Below are 27077 nucleotides of genomic sequence, written 5' to 3' on the forward strand. Positions count from 1 at the left end.
TTTCAGCAAGCAGGGTTGTGTCATCTGCATAATGCAGATTGTTGATAGATCTTCCACCAATCCTGATGCCACACTTCTCCTCATAGAGCATAGTATTGGAAAAAGACTGTTAAGACCCTAGGAATGTTTTCTTAATTTATCATTCAAAATGAAATTGAAATAGCATAGAACAATTTAAAATGTTTGCCAACCAATTTATACATCTGGTAAATTGTCAGTTTGATAACCCGGGGAAATTTGCCTATTAAATAGGATTAATGACTATTTTAGGGTGACAGCCATATTGGTGTAAAAATGGGGGAGGGGAAATGACTGCAGGTATAATCAAAAGAAATAAAGGGTCATATTTCTTACAATGATACACTAGAGCAAAGTTACATGTGATTAATATCAGTCTGAATCAATGGCTTCACTAAGGTTGATGTAGTCCAGTGCAGGAACTCCTGGTGTCAGGATCCTGCTCCTCCCATGAACCTCTTGCTACTCCCATGGGCCTTATTATCAATTTGAATCATACAGAAGTATAATTTTAAAATGCTTAAATTATTTTTAGGTTATATGAACACTTAACTGTGTAAATGCAAAACCTAGACCAAGGGAGGTGTTCAAACACAGCAAGGAAACAGTGTGTGGTTTAAAATCAAGAAAGATGTGCATTAGATCTTTATCCTTTTTACATACCTCTTCAATTTCTATGCTGAGCAGGTAATTTGAGAGGCTGTACTTGCTGAAGAACAATGTGACATCAGGATCAGAGGAAGACTCATCAACAACCCATATTGTGCAGACGACACAGTTTGCTGAAAGTGAAGAGGACTTGAAATACTTGCTGCAGAAGATCAAAGACTACAACCTTCAATACAGATTACATCTCAACATCAAGAAAACAAAAATAGTCACCACTGGATTGGGAACATCACAGATTGAGGTTACCAATAATTTCATCTTACTTGGACCCCAAAACACCACACTTGGTACCAGCAGTCAAGAAGTCAAAAGACATGTTGCATTGAGAAATCTGAAGTGAGAGACCTCTCTGCAGTGTTAAGCACCAATGATAAGATTTTAAAGACAGAGGTGCTTCTGATCCAAGCTATGGATGGTCTTTTAGATTACTTGCTATGTAAGTTGATAGTGACTAAGGATGACAGCAGAAGAATCAATGAGAGTTGTGGTGTTGGAGAAGAATACTCAATGTATTATGGCCTACCAAAAAAGCAAGCAAATATGCATTGGAGAAAGTGCAGCCAAGATGATCCTTGGAGGCAAGGATAGTAAAGCTTTGCCTCACATACTTTGAGCATGTTGTTAGGAAGACAAAGTGTTACCAGTCTTTGTAAAAGGACATTATGCTGGGAAAGATGGAGGGTCAGTGAAAGGGAAGAACACCCTCAATAGGATGGATTGACACAGTGACTGTATCAGGGAGCTCAGGCATATCTGCTCAGGATAGAGCAGGTTTCAGATCTATTGTTCATAAAGTCATAAGGCACATAACAACAGCAACCATTGAGTTGCAAAATAATTTAGCTACAAAGTTATTATTGTTACTCCCTGTCCTAACCCAGTGTTCACTAATTCTGATGCACCAACCCCCATTGCCACAGTGTGTCTTCCCATCTCATCTGGTGTCTTCCTTTCCTGTGCTGTCCCTCCACCCTTCTGAGCATGATGTCCTTCTCAAAAGAGTAGTCTTTCCTGGCCACATGCCCTAAGTAGGTGAGACAGAGCTTCAAAATTCTAGCCTCCAAGGAGAAACTTGGTTTCACCCTATCCAAGACAGACCGACTTGTTTTCTTGGCAGTCCGTGATATGTTAAAGACTCTTCTCCAGCACCACAATTGAAGGCATGAATTCTTTTGTCATCCTTAGTCCATTTTCAGCTCTCTGATACATAGCAAGTAATTGCAAGACCATGGCCTGGATTAGGCACATGTTAGTCTCTAGCTACAAAATTACTGGTAGCTAAATGGAAACCTTTTAAATTTTTTCTTCTTTAAAAATTACCCCTTTTGATTACTATGTTATCCTCTGAGCTATTTCTGTAGGCTCACAAATGCAAAATATTGTAGCTATATCACCAGAATATTTTACAGAATCAGCAACCATAAAAATATTGACCCTTTGTTTGCAAACCAATATAAAATTTTAAAAAATTAACTTAAAAAATCCCCCCAAACAAAAACCATTGGTATCAAGGAAAACCACAGCATGTTCTTATAGCATGTGGAGACGAATCCATGTGATTTGAGATATGATTGTAATTAGGTAGTAAAAACTGCTTTGATCAGAATACATAAAAAGATTTAGAATTTAGAAGAGCATCCAGCTTTGTTAGGTATAATAATAAGAAACACATAAGCATAGGAAAAATATTTTTGTTATAAACTACAGGGATAAATTTGTTAAAATCTGTACTGAAATACTGTACAGAAATGAAATAATCATTTTGGTATAACGCCCTCAGACATTCACCCAGTGTGGTCTGTAGCATTATAGTGATGCAACAGATTCAATATGTATTTGTTCTCAATTCCAAAAAAGGTGATCCAACAAAATGTGAAAATTATCAAACAATATTACTGATGGTAGCTATTCTTGTAAACTGTCAGAAACCTCGGTGCTGTCTGGCCTTTTATGAAATAATTGTGCATAAAGTCTTTGAATGCTTGAAGGACACTATGGTTTATCACATTAGAATCAACAGGACCTTAAGATTGGAAAAATTTTGAAATAATCTGTTTCACCTCTGTTATCGTCAAACTTTGTTCCTCTGAAGAGGTTCTTCAGTTTATTCTCCCCTACTTCAACTAGGAGGCTCTACTTTTGTCTACTGGTTAATAATTTTCTTGAGAGAAATAATTACTTTAAAATAAATACATCTTTGGAAGTATAAAAAAGACCCATCAGCTTTTAAAATGAAGCTTGGTGCACAGCAGTGCATCCACCAATCAGCTGAAAAAAAATGATACATTCCCAGTATCAATGAAATTCACTATATCAGTGAACCTGGCTGCATAATTTTCCATCTTTTTAGAGAATTCCAAGTCCACAGAATCAAAATATAACCATGAGTTTATCCTACCTGAACTTAAAAACCATCGCAAGGACATGTTTGAGGCTTTAAACAGTAATTGAAGGCCAGACGAGTTGTGCAATAACAGCAGTTATATTATTCATAAATCAAGGAGTCATTACGAAGACAAGGAGAAAGACCAAAATGAATGTCACAAAAGCCTGAAAATTGCACTAGAACATTGAGAAACTGAAAAAGAAGAAATGGTCAACCAAAAGAGATGAACAGTAGATTTCAAAGGGCAAGACAAAAAAATAAAACAAAATGTGCAAAGAGCTAGAGTTAGAAAATAAAATGGAAGAATTTGCTTAGCATTTCTAAAGCTGAAAGAACTGGGGGAAAAAATTCAAGCATCAAGTTGTAATATTTATTAAAGGATGCCATGGAGAAAATGTCACATGATCCATGAAGCATCAAAAGAAAATGGAGGAAGTAGAAGAATCCTGAAGACGATGTGGTTTGAGGCCACCAGCTGCTCCGTGGGAGAAGGGTGGGCATTCTCTTCTCATGCAGTTAACTGCTTCTCAAAACTCACTGGAGGGTCAGCTATGGGTCAGTTTGTACTCGACAGTACACAACAACAATAACAGGAATTACTAGGATACCACTTGACATTCTGACAAACAGATGCAGCCCTGGATGTGCTCAGCGGTCTGTGCCAAGAAATTTGGAAGACCTGACCGACTTACTGGATGAAAACTTTTGGTAATCCAACAAAATGTGGAAATTATCAAACAGTGTCTGACAAACTTTGGACATGTTGCAAGGAGGGACCAGTCCTTGGGGAGGGACAGCGCGAGAGGGGAAGACCCTTGGTGAGATGGATTGATTGATTGATTGATTCAGTGACTGGGGTAATGGGGGTTGGTGTGTCAGAGACAATAGTACTGGCACAGGATAGAGCAGGGATTTGGGCTGTTGTACACAGGGTCGCTATGAATCGCAGGTGACTCAACAGCACATAACAAATACATCATCATCATTAATACCTTACATGAAAGTAGAATCTTGCTTAAAATTATCCAAGAATATCAACAGAGAAGTGCCAGAAATTTAAATGGTATTTAGAATAGGCTCTGACACCAGGGATATCATTGCTGGTGTCAGATGGATTGTGGGTGAAAGCAGAGAATACCGGAAGGATATCTGTTTGTGTTTTATGGACTGTATAAAGGCATTTGACTATGTTAATGAACAAATTTTGGCTAACATTCAGAAGAATGGGAATCCCAGAAAAATTAATTGTACTCACATGAACTGTATAATAGACCAAGAAGCTCTTTTCTGAACAATACAAGGGAACACTGCATGGGAACCATCCTGTTGTAAAAAGGCATCTTGCTTTGAAAGGTGGAGGGTCAGAGGAAGAGCCGCAACAAGATGCATCAGCACAGTGACCAACAATGGCCTAAGTATATCAGAGATGGTGCAAGACAGGATAAGGTTCAGAGTCACTGGGAGTCCTTGCTTGATGGCACCTAACACTACCACCACTCTTCTGAATCTTAAGTTACTTTTGTGAGTTATTTTGAGATACATAATTTTGGGTTTTTCTTTAACCTTTCTTAAAAATGCAGCGTCTTTCCTCCAATTTTCTGCTGTGAATGTTACTGGTTTGTAGGAGCTTATTATTTGTCAGAGTAGTCATTCTTTTTAATTGTGTGAGGTTAGTTGTCTTCACTAGTAGTACCTTTCACTTTCTTTGTGATACCTCTTAATGACAGAAATTTTTTATTTTAGCAAATAACTGTCTCTTTTTTCTGTAGTCTCTTTGATTGTGTTTGTATGCTTGTCCTTAAGGGTTTCTATATAGTCCTGGGTCTTCAAGATAGATTATTTCATACTAATAATTGGGAAGCATTTTGTATTGAAGTCCTTTCTTCATCTAGACTTGGTTATGTAGCATCTGAAGTTCAGTATGGATTGCATTTCATCATGAATCCTTAGAACTGGATTTATAAACAACGTCATGATGCATAGAAAAAAGAATAAAGCTGTCAAATATTATATATATTTTAATCCACAATCAGTGTCCATCAAGGCAGCAGTCAAGAAATCAGATGACATTGGGCAAATCTATTACCAAGAACCTACTTAAAGTGTAGCATAAGGATGTCACTTTAAACGCTATAGTTTTCCTGACCCAAGCTGAGGTGGTTTTATGCATGTGCACATTGTATAAATGTGGAAATTGGGCTACAAATAAGGAAGACCAAGGAAGAATTTATGTCTTTGAATTGTGATGTTGGTGAAGAATATTAAATATGCCATAGGCTAGGGAGTTCTGGTGGCCTATGGCAAAAAGCTGCACTGCAACCCCCGAGATACATGGTTCAAATCCACCAAATGCTCTGCTGGAGAAGGAGCAGCAATCTCTTCCAGCACCAGTCAGATCTGATTTGATGGTACACACAAAAAAAGAATAAAATAAAAAAATCTCCTAGACTATCAAAAGAAGAAACCAATTTGTCTTGCAAGGAGTGTAAGTAGAACGCTTCCTAACAGCAAAACCGATGAAAATTTATGTTTTTAGGATAGGCTATCCCCTGGAGAAAGGCCTAATGCTTCATAGATGGTCAGCAAAACAGGGAGCATCCTCAACAAGGTGGTGTTACACAGTGGAAATAACGGGCTTAAGCATCACAGAGATTGTGGCGAGGATGCAGGATTTCATTCTGTTATTAAAAAGAGTAGCTTTGAGGTGGTACCACCTTGAGGATGCCTAATAACTACTACAAGAGTAACATGTGAGATAGAGATTGAGCTTATTAAATAATCAGTGCATTTTCTAATGTGTAAGATCACATTTCCATTGTATCTTTGGTCTTTTCCTCTATTCCATTCTATTTTTGTACTTGAATTTTAGTGTGTTAACCTTAATAACAGTTGTCAGTTTAAATACTAAGTTGAGCCTAATCCAAGCAATGGTCTTTTCATTACTTCTGTGTATCTGAAAATTGAACAGTGACTAAGGATGACAGAAGTATCAATGCCTTTGAGTAAGAGTGCTAAATATCCTGTGGACTGCCAAAAGAACAAAGGAGTCTGTCTGGAAGGAAGTTTAACCAGAATGCTTTTTATGGGCAAGAATACTGTAACTTAGTCTCACAAACTTTGGACTTGTCACAAGGAACCAGTTCTTGGAAAAGTACATCTAACAGAGCTAGCAGTTCAGAAGAAAAGAGTCAGACTATCTCCCCCAACAAGATTGATTGACACAAATATTATAAAAATGGGCTTAAGCCTATGAAAGATACTTATAGATAATACATGTAGACATGTACCAAAGATAATGAGGTGTAGGATAGGGCAAGGTCCAGATCTGTTGTTTATAAGGTCTCCAGGGGTGGTAGTTGACTTTATGGCACCTAACAACAAAAATAACATATTCTAAACTGTAATGGCAGTTACCGTTTAAATGAGGTGGGCCCGAGCCAAAAAATGGTCTTTTCAGTTCCTTCTGATGTATTTGAAAATTGCATGGTGAGCGAGGATGACCGCAGAATAATCTTGGAGCTTCCCAAAAGCACACAGTTCAAATCTATCAATTGCTCCATGTGAGATTGATGGCCAGTCTCTTCCCTTGCAACTTCCTGCCCCTGAAAACTTGATGGAGGATCAGCTGTGAGTTGGTTTTGACTCAAAAGCTACCTTCAGCGAAAGCAACTACATAATCTTACTAGATTGGTAATAATTACCTAATAGACAGATGGTTTTAGTTTTTTGGGATAGCAAGGCTATTCTTGACTTTTTGTTTTTCTGTTTTATAAAAGCCTTAATAGGATTTATATTAAAGTCACCTTTACATTTTTAGACATTTTGAAGAAACTGGCATCTTCATGATAGTTGGATCTTTTAGTTAACGTGGAATTACTCTTATTTTTAGATCTTTATCTTTCAATAAAGATCATTTTCTCAGTAACATTACATATATAAATACATATGTATGGGAGGTTTTTTTCAGTTGTGATTTTTTGTAGTTTTCTATTGGTTTGGAACCAACTCTTATCTGATCCTCCAGCAGATTTACTAAGGCTTGTCTTTGTGCTTAAAATGTAGGCATCTTTTGTCAGTTTGAGAAGAAAGTCATTATATATTGATTGATCTTACCATTTCATTTCTAGAGGATAGTTATCCTTGGTAACAGTTTACTCAAGGAACAGAATAGATGCACATATGCACTAAAAACATGAACATTAGAGAATGAGACCACAAATCAAGAATGATTTCCCTTTTGGTCAACCTTGCTTTTTTTTTTTTTAAGCTTTTTAAAGACCGCAGCAGGATAAAGGATCACTGGCTCCAAGTCTCTAAGAAGTGATGAATAAAAAGAAAACTCATACCTTAAAACAAGGCCAGTCAACTCCACTTACCACCCAAGATGAAAAACAGGAATACTTTTGAAAAGAACTCAGAATTCATTTTAAATCTCCTACCTGCCTTATCATTGGACGTTTAAAGTAATGATATATTTTTAAAGACATAAATGCTCGTGTAAATTGATAACCAAAGCTCTTATTAGAGGACAGTTGATTTTTCAGAAAGTTCAGATAGGAAAACAAGAAACCATTTTTAACTAAAACCCTTCCAAACTTCTTAAGCAATTAAGCAATGTTCAGTTTGCTATAATTTAGCAGAAAGCAAAAGTTTAGAGTATTAATCTCAAATCTTAATGCTTTACAACTGAGAATACATGAAAATAGTAAGATGAAGCAGTCACTCCAGTGATTAATTTGGCATGGCTTTCATTGGAGACTGAGGAGGAGAAATAGTAGAGAAGATGCACCTACAAAAATGTAATTTAAACATACCACAGTTTTCTCAATAGAAGAGGAGAAATGTTATTTTCAACAAATGGAAAAAAGTATTGAAAGCTGGTGACTCAAGCCATAACCAAAACCATGTTCTGTCTTAAGCAAGGTAACTCTTTTTTGCCTTTTATTTTTCTTTTTTAATAAGATCGCTCCCCAAACCATCATCACTCTTAATCATCCTTTGACTGGGCTTTGTCTTCAGACCCTTCATCTCCAGATTTCTCTGGTGGAGGACTGGTGGGTGTTTGGTTTTCTTGATGGCTTTCAGGCTGTTGTCTTTCGGGGAAGGAGTCTCTTCCTTTGATGCATTTGAAGCTGTGGGTCCACCCACTTTTCCTTTGCCTTTCAGTGGATTTGGCTGCCCTGTTGCCTTTTTAGCCTGGCTTTGGGCAATATTTTTTCTCGTAACATTTAGCCTTACCCATCTTATTGTGTTTCTTTTTCGAACGCCATAGTCACTGACGTCATGATCATCATCATCCATTAGGAAATCTTCATCTCGGCCAGAATTTTTTTTTGAATGGTGCCTCGTCTTCCTCCTCTTCTTCTTCACTGCCCACATCTTCCATGAGCCTCTCTCTTTGCGTAGAGGCTGCTGCTGTTGCTGACCTATATTTTAATGATACTCTTTTTCATCTGCACTATCCTCTGCTGAGTGAGAGTCATCTTTCTTAGTCTTCTTTTTCTTCTGAGTCCTCACTACCTTCTTGTGACTTCTTTCCACATTGCCTCTTTATTTTTAGATTCTTGGGAAAATGACCAGATTCTCTTAGCTGGTGGACCTAAATCTCTTCCATAATCTTTGTCAGCATCATCAGATTTCTGAAATTGAATAATCAGCCATCTTCCCATTGCTGACAGGCTAAGACATGTTGCTGTCCAAGGAGGACTAAGTCAGTAAGCTGAAGCACAGGACACACACACACACACACACACACACACACACCACCCCACAATCTTTTCCCTGTGGTTGGTGCCCTCCTCTCCCAACTTCTGCTGATGAGGCCTCTGCAGCTGAAGTACTGATTTCTCAAACTCTCCAGGGCCCCTTGGTCAGATGAGATCATCTGTCTCTCCTCATAGTTGACTTTTATGTTTTAACTTTATCACACCAGTTGCTAAACTCTGTGGTTTTCTGTTTTTTTATAGTGATTTCTGTGAAATGAAAATTTTCCTCTAATCTAGGTATCTTTGAGTTACATCACTCAAAGGTACCTAGATTAGAAAAAAAAATCATTTTACAGAAATGACCATATTAAAAAAAAAGTATGGCATCAGGATTGGAGGAAGATTCGTTAACAATCTGCATTATGCAGATGACACAACCCTGCTTGCCAAAACTTAGGAGGACCTGAAGCACTTCAAGGACTGCAGCCTTCAATATGGACTGAGGCTTAATATCAAGAAGACAGAGATTCTTACCACAGGACGAATTGGCAGCATCAGATGGATGGTGAAGAGATTGAGATTGTTAAAATTTTAGTTTACTTGGCTCCACAGTCAACACTCTTGGCACAGCAGCCAGGAAATTAAAAGACATATTGCAATGGGAAAGTTGGCTGTTAGGGACCTCTCCAAAGTGCATTGGTGTCACTCTGGAGACTAAGGTACAGGCCATGGTCTTTGCAATCACTTGTTATGTGTCAGTGAGTTGGACAATGACTAGGGAGGATAGAAGGAGAATTGATGCCTTTGAGCTGTGGTGCTGGAGAATAGTATTGAATGTACCATGGACTGCTAAGAAAACATACCAGTTCATCCTGGAGAGGGTTAAACCAGTCTGCTCCTTGGAGGCAAGGATTCTGAGGCTTCGTCTGACATACTTTGGACATGTTGTAAGGAGGGACAGGTCCTTGGAGAAAGACATCATGCTTGGGAGGGTGGAGGGAAAGCACAGGAGACGAAGACCCTCTGTGACGTGAATTAATTCAGTGACTAGGGTAGTCGGAATGGGTGTATTGGAGACAGTGTGATTGGCACAGGACAGAGGAGGGTTTAGGGCTGTTGTGCATAGCGTCGCTAAGAGTCGACGGCATATAACAACAACAAAAGTTATCTTTAAATTTAAAAAAAAATTGTTGTATCCTAAAATACCAGCTAGAATCTTCATTCTCTTATGTGAAGAATTGCAGTGCCCCATCTCACATACTTTTGGCATGTTTCAAGGAGGGAGCAGTCATTGAAGAAGATTATTATGCTAGGAAGTTGTACGGTTCAGCACAGAAGTGGAAGACTGGAATGAGATGGATTGACATAGTAACTGGGTGAGGGTGAGATTGGCTCAAGATAGGGCAGGGTTCAGGGCTCTTGTTCATAGGTTCAGTATGAATCGTTGACTTTACAGCATATATATAAACACAACGGCATGATTTGTTACAGTTTAAACTGGTTGGGGTATGCGTTTTAGTAGAGGCTTTAGTTGGTAGTGTAGTTAAGGCATTCATTCTTAACCAAATAGTTGGTGGTTTGAATGCACCATCCACTTAATGAAAAAGATCAGTCTGCCTGTCTCTAAAGATTTACAACCTTGGAAGCCCAAAGGGACAGTTGTGTTCTCTGTCCTACAAGATTGCTGTGAGTTAGAATTGACTTGATGGAAATGAGTTTGGGTTTTTTGTTTGGTGCTCTTTATCAGCTGTGAAAACTAGACCCGGAGGTGATTGTGGAAGAGACCACCAACTACTCATATGCAAGTTCAAGCTGAAGCTGAGGAAAATTAAACTGAATCCGAGAACCAAAATATAACTTTGAGTCTATCCCACCTGAATTTCAGAACCATCTCAAGAACAGGTTTGCGGCCTTGAACACGAATGAACAAAGACCAGATGAGTTCTGGGAGGATATCAAGGGTATCTATCATCCAAGAAGAGTGCAAACATTTATTACAAAAACAGAAGAGGAAGAAAAGACCAAAATGGTTGTCAGAAAAAACTCTGAATATTGCACTGGAGCACAGAGAAGCCAAAGCACAAGGAAGAATTCAAGATACTAAAGAGCTGAACAGAAGATTCCAAAAGGCAGCACCGGATGAGAAAGTGAAATATTACAATGAAATGTGCTAGGAGTTAGAGTCAGAAAACCAAAAGGGTCGAACTTGCTCACCATTTCTTAAGCTCGAGAAACTAAAGAACAAATTCAAACCTTGAGTTGCTATATTCAAGGATGCTTTAGGCAGAATATTAAATGATCCAGGAGGTATCAAAAGAAGATGGAAAGAATATACTGAGTCATTGTATCAGAAGAAATTGGCAGACACAGAAGAATTTAATTAAACAACATATGAGCAAGAGCCTGTGGTGATGAAGGAAGAAGTTCAAGCTGCTTTGAAGGAAATAGCAAAAAATAAGACTCCAGGAATAGATGGTATACCAGTTGACATATTTCAGCTAGCAGATGCTGCCCTGGATGTGCTTACCAAGTTGTGCCCAGAAATCTGGAGAACAACCACTTGGCCAACTGACTGGAAGAGATCTATATTTGTTCCCATTCCAAAGAAAGGTGACCCAACAGAGTGTGGAAATTATAGAACAATCTCATTGATTTCACATGCAAGCAAGATTCTGCTGAAGATTATCCAAAAACAACTGGAACAGCACATCAGCAGAGAACTGCCAGAAGTCCAGGCAGAGTTTAGAAGGGGTCGTGGTACTAGGGATATTGTAGCTAATGTTAGATGGATATTGGCTGAAAGCAGGGAGTACCAGAGGAATGTCTATCTGTGCTTCATTGATTATGCAAAGGCGTTTGACTGTGTGGACCATAACAAACTGGCTGACTCTGAGAAGAATGGGAATCCCAGAACACTTGATCATGCTAATACGAAACTTATACTTGGACCAAGAGGCAGTTGTCAGAACAGAGCAAGGAAACACTGCATGGTTCAAAATTGGGAAGGGCGTATGCCAGGGATGTGTCCTGTCTCCATGCCTTTTCAACCTGTATGCAGAACAGATCATCCAGGAGGCTGGGCTCTACGAGGAGAAATGTTGCATCAGGATTGGTGGAAGAGCCATAAACAATCTGCATTATGCAGATGACACAACCCTTCTTGCTTAAACTGAGGAGGACCTGAAGCACTTGCTGCTGAGGGTCAGGGACTGCAGCCTTCAATATGGATTGAGGCTCAATGTCAAGAAGACAAAGATTCTCACCACTGGACCAGTTGGCAGCATCAGGATGGATGGTGAAGAGATTGAGTTTATTTACAGCTTCTGTTTGCTTGGCTCTATAATCAACACTCTTGGCACCAGCAGCCAGGAAATTAAAAGACGTATTGCAATGGGAAAGTCTGCTGTTAGGGACCTCTCTAAAGTACTCAAGAGCAACGGTGTGTCTCTGGAGACAAAGGTTAGTTTGGTACAGGCCATGGTCTTTGCAATCACTTGTTATGCATCAGATAGCTGGACAATGACCAAGGAGGATAGAAGGAGAATTGATGCTTTTGAGCTTTGGTGTTGGAGAAGAGTGCTGAAGGTGCCATGGACTGCTAAGAGAACAAACAGATTCATCCTGGACAGGGTTAAACCAGGCTGCTCCTTGGAGGCAAGGATTCTGAGTCTTTGTCTGACATACTTTGGTCATGTTGTAAGGAGAGACAGTCCTTGGAGAGGGACATCTTGCTTGGGAGGGTGGAGGGCAGGCGCAGGAGAGGAAGGCCCTCTGGGAGATGGATTGATTCGGTGACTGGGGCAGTCAGGATGAGTGTGTCGGAGGCAATGAGATTGGCACAGGACAGAGCAGAGTTTAGAGCTGTTGTACATAGGGTCGCTATGAGTCGCAAGCGACTCGACAGCACATAACAACAACAACAACAACTCTTTATCAAAATTAAGTTTCCTTCTATCCTTATTCTATCCAGAGATAACAATTGTGAATTTTAATTAAGAAAGAATGCTTTTTCTGAATCCCAATTAATTTTATAGCATTTTGTTGTTGTTGTTCATGTAGTGATTTACTAATGTCAAACTAACCTTGCATTCTGGGAACAAGCTTCCTGCCATCACAGTGTAACTTAAATTCTCAATTTACTTGGGTAATAACTTTGTTTTAGGATTTGGGCATTTGAGTTAAAAATTCAAATGCACTTTGCCCCTTGTTTAGTTATCAAGATTATTTTGCCATCTTAAAATGGCATGGGGAATGTTTCTTCTTTATGACATTAGAATTTTCTGTTCCTTGAAGTGTCTATAGAATTAATTTGTAAAACTTTTCTAGATCTCCAAGATATTAACGCTAGAGGAAAACTTTGGAAGATTGATAATGGTTTTGCATTATAAAATGCCCCGTGAACTAGTGTAGTCTACCATATGAATAAGTTTTATAGTCAGAAATGTTTCCATAAAAATATTTCTTTATAATAATAGAGTAGTTCTTACCATACTTACTGGAATTGTGAAGTATTATTTTGGTGGTTATTTTACCTTGGAATCCATGTTTAAAAAAGGACCATAAGAATTTGAGAGATGACTATTACAAAGTTGTAATTATTAAAAATATTGTGGAAGTTAAAATTAAATAGACAGATGCAGTCTAGGAAATGTATTACAGAATAGAGTCTGTTATTGTTACTCAACTCAGCTCATTGCCCTTGAATTGGAACCAATTCATAGATGATCTTCCATTGGGTTTCCAAGGCTATAAATTGCACAGAGATTGCCCATCTTTTTTTGGAACCACTGATGGATTCGCACCACCGGGGAGGCGTGGCCTTTGGGTTAGAGCAACTCCTGTAGACCCCATTAAATTGACCATGACTTCTGGTGACCATTTGAACGACAGTTTGAAATCTTACTTCATGTTAATCTCATGATTTCCTCCAAACTCAAGCACATTGTTACAGTCACTGTGTCATTCATCTCAGTGAAAGTCTTTCTTTCTTTCTTTCTTTCTTACTGTCTACTTTTCCACATAATACTAGAAATGTGCTTAAAGAAATATGAGGACTTCTGTAAAAGTAGCACTTCATGTTAATAGAAAAGAATAGAGAACCGGCCCAGTCGTATTGGCCTGTTTGGCTGTCTATTACAAATAAAAGGAAGACTTTTCTACTGTACACATGTTTCATATGGATTATAGAGATATGTGTGGAAAATTAATCAAACCAGTTATAACTACATTTAAGAAATAAGAGGATAATCTTTATAATCTCAGGGAAAGACAAAATTATAAAAGAAAAAGACTGACAGGAGAAAAGATGTGGACTAGGCAGATGCTCTAGATGTTGAAGATAAATCAGTGAACCAAAAATGGTCCCTGTATTTGCAGAATTTATATTTTCGTGAAGGGAGAAGACAAAAGTATAATATGCTAATGTGATCAATGATATGGGGGAAAATAAATTAGTAGATATTAACAGTACCTGAACTTCAATTTGTTATCTTTTTTCTTAAGGCTGAAGAATACCTTTTAATATTTCTCTTAGTGAAGACTACTGGTGATAAAATCTATTGTGTTGGTCTAAAAGTTTTATATTCTTTTTTTCTTGATATTTTTATTGGATTAGAATTCTAAATTGGCAGCTATTTTCATTTAGTGTATTGAACACATGATTCCATTCCCCTCTGGATTCCTGTGTACTTTTGAAAATTCAGCTGTTGCTCCATTCATCTGTCTTGTTTTTCTTGGCTACTTTTGTTATTCTTTCTTTCTGGTATTTTGTTTGTAGCAGCTTTTCTGTTGTGTTTAGGTATGATTTATTTGTAATATATCATTCTTAAGTCCATTGGCTGTACAGTTAACTCGTGATTGCTGTGATGCTAAACACTGTAACACTGATGTGTCAAATGAGATAATGGTTACCCATGGTGGACAGTGTTTGGTGTGGAGTTCCCAGTTAAAACACGCGTGGAAACAGGACTGGCATCTGCTTCCTAAAGAGCTAACCTCCAGAAACTCTACGAAAGTGGAGAAACGATGAGTTATACAAGTGTTCAGGTCTTTGGTTCATAGGATTGCTATGAGTCGTCTCTGCTCGACAACTCTTAGCAACAGCAACAACAGATATTGGTGAAACCTTTCATTAGTTTTGGAAAATTACCATATCATATTTTATTGTGTAATAGAACTTTTCTCTGTATCTGCTCTAGCACTTACGTTTTTATTTTTTTTCCTACTGTGTATTCTTCATTATGGACCTTTTCTCCTAATTTATGTTTAATAATTGATTGTATCATAATATCTTCTAATTTGACTAGAATTTGAATTCAGTTTACCTTCTAATTTGATTGTGTCAAATCATTTGTTAAATCCACTTACTGAGTTTTTCACTTTAGTTACTGTGTTTTTCAAGTTTTTAAGTTTGAATATTTTATGATTCTGCTGATACTAAAATGCCTTTTTTTAACACACTTTTCTCCTTGCCCCCCCTTCCACCCAGATCACTTTTTACTTTGGGGAAAAAAGTTCTTTCATTGTTATACAGTCGTTCCCCACCACCACTCCCACTTTACTATGCAGCTATTATTCTGAACTTGTCATGCCAATAATACCCAGTTATGTATTTCTTTTATATAGTTCCTCTCCCTCGTCTGTTTCAATGCCATGTAGATTACTTATCGCCTCTAAGTTTTTTGCCAGCCCTCAGTGAATGATTGGAAACCCAAGTTCTTTATAAACTTTCATTAACATCTCAATATAAAAAAAGAAATGCCTTTTATTTCACTGTATAAGACCATTCTGGTTATTAGAAAGACTCACTCTAATAAATCTGTTATAAAGATCTTCTCTTAGTTTTTTGGTAGTTGTTTTTTTGTTTTGTTTTGTTTTGTTTCAGTCTGTTGGTTGCCTTGATGTTCAGTCAAGTTATTATTGTTGTTGTTTGTTGAGTTACCTGCAACCCATAGCAACCCTACAGTAGCTCTGAACTCTGTCCTATCCTGAGCCAGTCTCACTGTCTTTGACAAACCAAACCCCATTACCCCAGACTCTGAGTCAATCCATCTCATCCAGGGTCTTCCCCTCTTGCACTGACCCTCCACTCTTCTAATCAAGATGTCCTTCTCAAAGGACTGGTCCCTTCTACAATGCACCCAAAGTGTGTTCAACCTGAGATTCAAAATCCTTGCCACCTAGGAGTAACTTTGTTTCACCCTCTCCAGGACAAACATGTTTGTTCTCTTGGTCATTCGTGGAATGTTCAACACTCTTCTCCAGCACCAAAACTCAAAGGCATCGATTCTTCTTCTGTTTTCCTTAGTCATTGTCCAGCTCTCTGATGCATAGCAAGTAATTGTAAAGACCAGGACCTGAATCAAGCTGTTAGTACCAACAGTCAGAAGATAAAAAAACAAATAGCATTGGGAAAATCTACTGTCAGAAACTTCTCTAGAGTTCTTAAGAGCAAGAATGTTAGATATTTTAATATCTTTATATGTTAAGCAGCAGGACAACTTGTTATTCCTCTCTTGAAGAATATTTATGATGGCTACTGGAAGAAATCGAGGGTCATTGGCCCTCTCAAATTACTTGGGTAACATTTCAGAGATTGAGATAGATTAGTCAGTCTTTTCTGGTTGAAGTTAATGGAAAAGTGGGTACAGAGGAATAGTGGACAAATTAGTGCCAAAATCAATAAAATTGACATCTGGCTTCTCAGCCAACAATGAAAACCAGAGAACAATGGACTATTTTAACTTTTCTTCAACCTGTAGGTCTCTATCTGATACAAGATGCTGCTCAGTTTTTCAGCCTCTAAATCTCTCTCTTTCAGAATTGCCCAAATATACCTAGGGGAAAAAACAACCTCAAATGTCAGATTCTGTCAAGGACCTAAATCCATAATTATTCATTGAATTTTCATTTCTGCAGTATTTTCAAGACAGATTTTCTCTACTACCTGTCCTGCTTTTCTATACTTTATTGTCATATGAAATTAAAGTCTTATCTTTTAAAAAAATAGTTTCCAATTTAAAAATCTAATCTCCTTTCTTCAACTATGATAAGCATCATTTGAGCTCTGTCTAACACTTTCAGTAACTAGAGTCCCCTGTGGATCTCTACCAGCTTTGTTTTGGGTCTCAGGTTTCCTGTGTACCTTGTTGTTCATGTGCAGTTTTTCAGCTAAATGGCTTTTCAGTAATTTGAAAATTGTTATGGTATCACCTCCTTCCAAAGAATGAATTTTCTTTCAGGAAACACGAAGCACTAGTAACTGATGTCTCAAAAACTGTCAAGAAGACAACTTCTCATCTGTTCAGCTTCCTCTTCTGGATTTGGCAAATGACACTAGAAGATAAATGGTTGCAAAAGCTACACTTGTTTTCACAGTTTTCTATACTTTCACCTTGACCTGATGGTTCTTCAGTGTGCCCTTGACATACACAAGCTTTTTCCTTTTTCTTTAGAGGTTTGATCTGAATTTCCTGGTCTCTCTTATATGTGAGGTAGAAATCTTTATCATGTAATCTCTTTAAAAACTATATTAAGTTATCCAGCCTGATTACTAAATCCAGTTCATGAAAGGCAGCATGTTGTTGTGCTGTTTTTAGGTGCAGTCAAGCACAGCTCATAGTAACCCTGTGAACAAACAGTCTGAACACTGTCCTGTCCCCTGCCTACCTCACAATCTGATACACTCAAGCCCATTGCCACAGTCACCATGTCAACCAGCCTGGTTGAGGGTCTTCCTCTCTTTCATTGGCCTTCCGCTCCCCAACAATGATGTCTCTCTATTTAAGAAATAACATCTCCTAGCAACATGTCCAAAGAATGTGAGACAAAGATTCTTTGTTTCCAGTGTGCACTCTGGCTGCACCTTCTCCAAAACATACTTGTTAGTTCTTTTTGCAACCCATGGGATTTTCAGCATTCTTCTCCAACACTGTATGGTTCAAAGGTATCAATTCTTCTGTCGTCCTTAGACATTCATTGTCAAGCTCTCAGATGCATAGCAAGTGATTGAAAAGACCATGGCCTGAATCAGGCGCACCTTAGTCCTCAAACTGGCATCTTACCTTGTCAATAATTTAGGGAGGTCCCTGACTACAGACTTTCCCAGTGCAGTCTTCTGACTGCTGCTACCAAGTATATTGATTGTGGAGACGAAGGTAAGATGAGGTTAACAGCATAGTTGATAGTGAAAACACTGCAGGGTTGCGGTGGGGGGACTTAACCAAGTTGAATTTAAGTCCTGCTTCCACTATTTATCACATGGTTTGAATCTAGCAGAAAGATGGGCTATCTTCTCCCTTGTGATTAACTGCCTCTGAAAACCCACTGGAGGGTCAGCTAGACATTGGTTCTGACTCCACATTACAACAATAAATATACCACTTATGTCATACCATGGCTGTAAAGTTTTGGGATACGATATGTAAAGTACCTAACCATAACCAGACCTAGTACATGTGTTTAAAAACTAGTATACATGATCCTATTCCTGTTTTCCTACCCCTGTACCAATTTCATAACATTGACCTGGTCAAATTCTGAACCCTTTCCTCCTCTTTTAATTCCTCCAGGTGATTCTAGTCACAAGATTCCCATTTCAAACTTTGAGTCTGGGCATGACCAAGCAACTGTGTTACAAAACCTTTATAAATTTATTCTTCCAAACCCAGGGAACTGGCCACCTATCTACTGCAAGGTATGTCATGTAAAGTAACCAGAGAACATTTTTGCCTGGGTATTAATTGTGTATTAAAACATGCTTAGTCTGGGTTATTTTTCTTGGTTTTAATTCAGTCCTTCATATATATCATGTAAGTGCTTTTGTCACAGGGTCTCTTCACATCCTCACTGTATTGCCTCTGTTCCTTCACCTCACCCATCTGTCTGCTAATCTCTGCTGTCCTTGTGCCCTCTCTTTGGTTCCTTTCCCCCTTCCCTTTAGGCAGTTATGTGGGTCCTAACCACTGCAGCCCAGTCAGTTCAGACTCATTGCAGCCCTGCCTTGGTTTCCTGTTGCATAAATCTTTACAGAAGGAACATGTCCATGCCTCTCCCTCTGAGAAACTAGTAGTTTTGAACAACTGACTTTGATTCATGCACTATGTCAATAGAACTAATTTTAAATATAGTTAAGTATGTAGTATCTTTCATTTTAAATTGTCTGGTTTCGTTTTACATTCTCTGGTTTTAGAGGCATTTTGAAGGCTGGAAAACATATTTTTGTTTTCACAGAGTATTTTTTAGTTTCTTATTCTAAAATACCTACAATTTCCTTTTACTCTCATCTTTCCATGAAGATTAACTTTTATTCAGAACTATATTTGTAATAATCTTTTGCTTCTCTTCTTAAAATCTTTGGAAAAACGGTATGTTCTTTGTTTAAATTATTCTAGGCTAAGTGTCAGAGTTCTAACTGTCAGGGTTCTAACTTTAGTACTTAACTGAAATAATCTTGAACAGATTCCCCACTCTTTTCTGAGCATTTCTTCATTTTGCTGTTCAAAGTCTTACTTGCTTTATATAAAGCATACTAACGTTGCTATACAAATATAACTGATTAGTTATAGCAGTAATTATACATATTTCACTTTTTTATTATAATTCTTGATTTAGTAATCACAAACTCTTCAGTCTCTTCCATCGTTCTCAAATTTAAAAGGACAACATTAATTACGAGGAACTCAAGGTAAAAATAGGAAGCAAAAGTGATTTTTTTTTTCCTTCTCCAGTCTGCTGATAGAGCAAGAGTCAACTGGTGTTTGAAGTATATGGCAAAGACCTCAGGTAAGTAAAACTCTGGTCACTACAAAAGGTACATTACAGTGTCTTCATTTGTTTCCTTTTTATTATACATATCTTAAATACCTAAATTCACTAATTGTGTTTAATTTTCTCTTTACCATTGGAAGGAATCAGGCATGATCTAGAGCTACTTACTGTGGAGGACCTTGTAGTAGGAATCTATCAGGAAAAATTCCTCAAGGAGCCCTCCAAGACCTGGGTGCGGAGCCTCCTAGATGTAGCCATGTGGGATTATTCTAGCAACACAAGGTATTTCAAGTGACTTTGTGCATTTATGTACTAAGAAAAGAATGTGATACACATATGCACATGGCATCATCTTGAGTCAATTGTTGTAGTAGCAGTTTGCCCATCTTTCTCTCATGGAGTTGCTGGTGCATTAAACCATGTACCTTTCCACTGGCAATGTAAATACTTACCTCTTAGCCAACAGAGATCCCTAATGGCAGCTAATAATTAAATATACCCCTTTTAAATATATACACACACACCACATACATATATATGTGTGTGTGTATGTGTATATATATGTGTGTGTGTGTATATATATATGTATATATATACACACACACACACACCCTTTTGATGGCAATATTTTCTTACAAAGCCTTATTATGCTGTTATGGACCATCAGGTCAGAACTGACTCAAAGCTGACCCTCCCTTGGGTTTTCAGAGGCAGTAAATCACACATGAGGAGCTTGCCCATTTTTCCATTATAAAGCAATAGAAGCATTTTTTCCTTGAATATAAAATTCCATTGATTATAAAATACTTGATTTTGTGTACCACTAGATAATAAACAACTGCCAAATAAACTGATGCATTGCTTTCTTATCACTCATAATTTTTATACTAATGAAGGCATACTTAGAACATATAATGGAAATGAATTGGTAGAAGTATTTTTATTTTGAAATAATTTCAGACATATTTATTCAGTTATAATGACACTACAAAGATGTCTTCTATCAGTCTTTCAGATTCTCCAGCTGTTAACATTGTAATACATTTTCCTTAATCATATTTTCTTTAAGAATAAAGATGTTATTTTTGTGTGCTATTGAGTTGGAACCAACCCATAGTTGACGCTCCAACAAGTTTTAAGAGGCTGTAAATCACAACCTCGGAGCAGTTGGTAGATCCCTGTGAGTTGGCAGTTCAGCCTTCATACCACTAGGTCTCTGAGTATGGAGATAATGCTCTCGGAACTATAGTCGTGATGTCTCTTTATCTCTAAATATCTTTGGTGTAATCAGAATGAAGCCGTTAATGCCTATGTAATATTTTTATCTAATTGGGAGATCTCTTGTTCCAGTAATGACTTTAATAGGGCAAAAAAGAAGTTCTAATCTCCTAAGGTGCTATCTAGGATCACATTTGCATTTAGTCTTTTGTTATGATAACTAACCTGGAACAGTTTCTCAGTCACGTTCAGACTTTCAGTTTTGACAGTTTGAAGCATATAGGCAAATTATTTTCTAGACTGTTCTCCATTTGAGTCTTTCCTCTATTAGATTGAAATTATAGGATTTAGAAGTTCAAATCTGAGTGCTAGTATAAAATCTAAATGGGAACACTGATAGTTCTTCTAAGGGTGTCTGTCATATCTGAAGACATAATGATGTCAATCGTTATGATGTCAATGCACTTGTTTAAGTAGTGCTACTAGAGTTCTCCACTCAAAATTACTGATACTTTATTTAAATTATTTTTGAAACATACTTATAGATTACAAAGATAATCAATTTCTCAAACTTTGACTTGCTAGCTCTAGAATCCACTGATGATTTTTACCTGAGTCATTTATCAATTAATTGGTGATTCTCTAGTTTGATTATTTTTTAGTTGGTATTCTATAAAAAATAACAACAACTCACCTTTCTCTTGGTATAACATGGATCTGTCCATTTGCTGTACAGAGGTAACTTGTGGTTTCTGTGAAGCCGAACACTGTGACATTGTTGTGCCAAATGCAAAAATGGTTAGCCACGGTGGACAGTGTTTGATGGAGCTCCCCAATTAAAACAAGCTTGGAGGCAGGAGTGACATCCACTTCCAAAAGAACTTGCCCCCAGAAACCCTGTGAACTTGGAGAAACGATGAAAGTGCTCAGGTCTTTCATTTATAGGGTTGCTATGAGACTTCTGCAACTCGATGGCACTTAACAACATATGAATATGAGCCATGGTGGATCTATGATTAAAGCATTAAAACTTTGAATCGAAGGTTGGTGATTTGTCCACCAGAGGCTCTTCAGGAGGAAGATGAGGCATTCCGCTTCCAAAAGATTTATCTTAGACACCTTATGGCACTGAATGAAGATCTACTGAGTAGTAGTATTTTTTTCTTTACTTTTTCTTATTTTAATTTACAGGTTATTCCATCTGTGGCCAAATGGGCATACCTTAAAGTAGTGTGTTCTGTGTCCTTTTGACATTTTTTTTTCTCAGCAGTTGTACAGTTTTCAACACAATATGGTGCTTAAGCCCATGTTGTCATTTGTTAGTACCATGTTGTACTTTTGTTTTGGATGAGCTATTTCGAAGAAACTCTAATTTTTAGTAGAAGATAGTTCTTTTTTATTTTTTAATTTATTTACATTATGATTCATTCTAAATCATTGTGTTTCATAAAAAAGATTGAGCCTCAGTGCTAGTTGTTTTTGTTCCTCTCATAGGTTACTAATTGCGTTGTCTTCTAAGGAGATTTAGAAAGTATAACAAAATATGTAAAGATCTGAAGTTAGAAAACCAGAAGAGACAGACACACTCAGAATTTGTCAAGTGGAAGGAACTGAAGAACAAATTCAAACTTCAGCTTGTAATACTGAAGGAATCTTTAGACAAAATCTTGAGTGATACAGGAAGCATTGAAAGTCTATTAAACACTTGGCACATGTCAAACCACTTCAGAAAAGAAAATAAGATCCAGAACCAATGGATGGAAAAAATTCAAGTTGCACTGAGGAATTGGGGGGTGAGGGGTGAAGCCCTAAGAATTAACGGAATATCAATTGATATGTTTCAGCAAACAAAACCTTAGATTTACCCACTAGCCTATGCCAAGAAATTTGGGAGACTGATACCTGGCAACTGACTGGAAGAGATCCTTATTTGTTCTTTTTTGAGAAAAAGATAATTCAACAGAATGTGTGCATTATTTAAAAACACCATTACTATCACACACAAGTAAAATCTTAACTATTAAAAGCTTTTTAAAAATGACCAGAGTGGTACATCAAAAGGGAATTACCAGAAATTTAAACTAGATTCAGAGTGGAACAAATGATAACATTGCTGATGTCAGATGGATTCTGGCTGAAAGCAACAGAATACCAGAAAATGTTTACTTGTATTTTATTGACTATGCAAAATCATGTGACTGTGGTTCATAAAAAATTGTCAGTAACACTAAGAAGAATGGATGAATTCCAGAACACATTAATTGTACTCATGTGAAACTTGTACATAAACCAAGAAACAGTTGCTTGAACAGAATAAGGGTTTAAAACCAGAAAGGATGTGTGTTAGGGTTGATCTTTTCTCCATACTTAATCAAGATATATACTGAATAAATAATTTAAAAAGCTTTACTGTAGTAAGAAGAATGGGGAGGTGTGGTGGCCTAATGTAAGGAGCTGTGCTGCTATCCTGCAGCTGCTGCACAGAAGAATGATAAGCAGTCTCCTCTCATGTGATTTACTGCCTCTGAAAATCTGGAGAGTCAGCTGTGAGCCGGTTCCAGCTCAGTGGTATATAACAGGAAGACTGTGGCATCAGGATTGGAGAAAAGCTCGTTAACAACCCACATTCTGCAGATGACACAACCTTGCTTGCAGAAAGTAAAAAAGCTTACTTACTAAAGGACAAAGACTACAGCCTTAATATGGATTACATGTCAACATCAAGAAAACAGAACTCTCACTACCAGACCAAGAAGCAATATGAAACATGGAGAAAAGAATGGAATTGTCAAGGATTTCATTTTATTTGGGTTCATAGTCAGCACCCATGGTAGTAACAGTCAAGAAATTAAAAGGATGTTTTACACTGGAAAAGTGCTAAAGAGCAAAGATGTCAATTTAAAGATTAAACCGCAGCTTGCCTAAGCCCCTGTGTTTTCAGTTGTTTGTTGTATGTGAAAGTTGGATACTGAATAAGACACACTGACAATGAATTGAAACCTTTGAATTGCAGTGTTGGCAGTGTTGGACTGCTCAGACAACAAACAAATCTGGCTTGGAGGAAGTACAACCAGGATGCTCCTTAGAGGCAAGGATGGTGAAACTTGGTCTCACGTGCTAGACATGTGGTCCAGAAGACCCTGTAGGATGTGGATTGACTCTGTCTGCAATGATGAGTTTGAACACAGCATTGATTGTGAGCATGGTGTGGGACAGGGCATGGGTTCAGTCTCTTTAATAGGATCATGAGTCATAGTTGACTCAGGGGCACTCAGCAACAGTAATAAGTGGACATGACTAGGAGATATTTTACATACACATCCATGCACGTATCTGTGAAGTCTTATGGTGTGGTCCATGGAATTGTGCTAACCCAACGACTAACGGCACTTGTCTGGCAGTTAGACTCTCGCAGTTGCTCTGAGGGAGAAAGGTGAGTGGTTGCCTGTTGTGTAGTTTACTACCTTGGGAACCCACTGGTGGGGCTGGTATAAGATGGAACTAACTTGATGGCAGTGAGAAGGAGGGACGTGTGTGTACATACATGTGTGTGAACACACATGCACAGAGAAATATTTTCTAAAATACCTAAGCTTCTGTAAAGCCCATTATCTCCATCTTTCTTTATGCCATCATAAATTAAATGAACCTTCCTTTACAGTCCAACTCCATTGAGTTCTTGAGTCTACTTTTCTATATTTTAATTTCTCTTTTTTGAAAGTTAAGAAACTTGGATTTCAGTATTTTTACTTTCTTATTCAGTCTTGGAAAACATTGTAAGTACACAGTGCTGGGTATGGTGGAGGGTCAGCGAAGGAGTGAAGACCCTCTGCCAGGTGGATTGATGCGGTGACTGCTGCAATGGGCTCTTATGTGTTGAGAAGTGTGAGCATGGCTCAGGGTAGAAAAGGGTTCAGATCTTATGTTCATAGGGCCACTATGAACCGTTCTCGACTCGACACCACCTAATAGCAACATTGGAAAAGAATGTATATTGTGATGATGTTGGAGGGAATGTTTTAAATATCTCTTAGGCCTGGTTCATTTATATGATCATCTAAATTCTCTATTTCCTTATTTTGATCTTCTTTCTAGATATTTCGTTCATACTGAAAGCCATTAAGCCACTAAGAGCTGTCTTTCTTTCTCCTTTAAGTTGTCAGTGTAAGCTTTATCTTTTTGAGGCTTTAGTATAAAATTAGGTCTGTGAAAGAGAAGAGACACTTACTGAGGATGATAAACAGTAGGTGAAACAATCAGAGCAAACAGCAGTGATTTTGTACTCATGAGCATACTATTCCCTGCATTCGTAGATATATGAAGGTTTCTGTTAGCTTGATACTTGATTATAGATAAAACTTTTTTTTTGTAGTTTGCTTCTTGACTTTGTAAAGGAACCTTAGGGTGCTGCATGTTGGACTACCAGCTAAAAGGTCAGCAGTTTGAATCCACCTACCCACCTCAGGAGAAAGATAGGCAAATGACTCCTGTTGAGGTTTATAGTCTCAGAAACATGGTGGAAAGTGCTGCTGAAGGATTTGGTTTTGATTTTTTGGTACTTAAGTTTCTAGAAACACAGCTCCACTTTTACATTTTATGTCACTTTTGAGAAGTTTAGTCAGTTAATTCTTTAATGACCTTTGAGTAATTTGATCTTTTTTTTCCTGGAGAACTTAAACTCAATTTAAAATTCATTGCCTTTGAGTTGGGACTTACTCAGCTGACACTCCAGCAGGTTTTCAGAGGCCCCAATGAATGGGAGGAGTATACAGACTGATTGTACCAAAAAGAACTGGCTGACAGAGAAGAATTTCAAGAAACAACATATGAGCAAGAGGCAATGGTGATGAAGGAGGAAGTGCAGGCTGCTCTGGAGGACTTGGGAAAAAATAAAGCCCCAGAAATTAATGGAATCCCATTTGACATATTTCAACAAACAGATTCTGCCCTGCATGTGCTCACCAATTTGTACCAAGAAATCTAGAGGACAACTACTTGGCCAATTGACTGGAAGAGGTTCATATTTATTCCCATTCCAAGAAAAAGTGGCCCGACAGTGTGAAAATTACCGCAGTATCACTAATATCACACACTAGCAAAATCCTGCTGAAGATTATCCAGAAATGACTGAAACAGTACCTTGACAGAGAACTACCAGAAACACAATCTGGGTTTAGAGGAGGTTGTGGCACTACAGGTATTGTTGCCAGTGTTACATGAATGTTGGCAGAAAGCAGAGAGTACCAGAGGAACGTCTGTATGTGTTTCAGTGACTATGCAAAGGCATTTGACTGTGTGGATCACAACAAATTGTGGCTGACCTTAAGGAAAATGGGAATCCCAGAACACTTGGTTGTGCTTATGCAAAACCTATACTTGGACCAGGAAGTAGTCCTCAGAATAGAATAGGGAAACACAAAATCAGGAAAGGACTGCATCTAGGATGCATCCTGTATTAATACCTTTTCAATCTATATTCAGAAGTTTTATGAGGAGGCATGTGGCATCAGGATTGAAGGTAGACTCAGTCAACAACCTTTGTCATGCAGACGTATAACCTTGCTTGCTGAAGCTGAAGAAGACCTGAAGCACTTGCTGCAGAAGGTCAAGGACCGTAGTCTTCAATATGGATTGAATCGCAACATCAAGAAGACAGAGATTCTCACCACTGGGCCAGTCGACAGCATCATGATGGATGGAGAAGAGATTGAGGTTGTTAACAATTACAGCTTGCTCTGCTTCACAATCAACACTCTTAACACAAACCATCTGGAAATCAAAAGATGAATTGCATTGGGAAAATCTGCTCTCAGGGACCTTTCCAGAGTACTGAAAAGCAACAATGTTAGTCTCTAGAGAGTATGGTGTGCCTAATCCAGGCCATGATTTTTGCAATTGTTGTTTCAGAGAGTTGGACAGTGACTAAAGTTGACAGAAGAAGAATCAGTGTCTTCAAATTGTAGTGCTGGAGAGGAGTGTTGAACATACTATGGACTGCCAAGAAAACAAGTAGGTCTGTCTTGGAGAGGGTGAAACCCAGTTTCTGCTTGGAGGCTAGGATTTTGAAGCTCTGTCTCACATACTTTGGGCACATGGCCAGGAGAGACCATTCCTTGGAGAAGGACATCATGCTTGAAGTGTGGAGGGACAGTGCCAGGAGAGGAAGACCCCCGATGAGATGAATTGATACAGTGACTGGGACGGTGGGGGTTGGTGTGTCAGAAGTAGTGAGACTGGCTTAGGACAGGGCAGGATTCAGAGCTGCTATACATAGGGAAGCTGTGGGTCTCAGGTGACTCAGTGACACATAACAA

The 27077-nt window shown here is 38.1% G+C and overlaps 1 protein-coding gene and 1 pseudogene across 3 annotated transcripts in view; one reads left to right on the forward strand and one right to left on the reverse strand.

Moving 5' to 3' along the window:
- The window catches only part of MAEL (maelstrom spermatogenic transposon silencer), an 88736-nt gene that overhangs the window by 35103 nt on the left and 26556 nt on the right, over positions 1-27077 (forward strand). For all 3 annotated transcript variants that reach the window (XM_006887390.1, XM_006887389.1, XM_006887388.1), the window contains 3 exons: positions 18348-18472; positions 19506-19560; positions 19686-19827. In XM_006887390.1, the coding sequence (XP_006887452.1) occupies positions 18348-18472; positions 19506-19560; positions 19686-19827 (322 nt within the window). The remainder of the gene's footprint in view (positions 1-18347; positions 18473-19505; positions 19561-19685; positions 19828-27077) is intronic.
- On the reverse strand, positions 8061-8761 carry LOC102853180 (annotated as a pseudogene).

This window comes from Elephantulus edwardii, unplaced genomic scaffold (genome assembly GCF_000299155.1).
Source record: "Elephantulus edwardii isolate Elephantulus edwardi_28Jun2011 unplaced genomic scaffold, EleEdw1.0 scaffold00057, whole genome shotgun sequence".
Taxonomy (NCBI): Eukaryota; Metazoa; Chordata; class Mammalia; order Macroscelidea; family Macroscelididae; genus Elephantulus; species Elephantulus edwardii.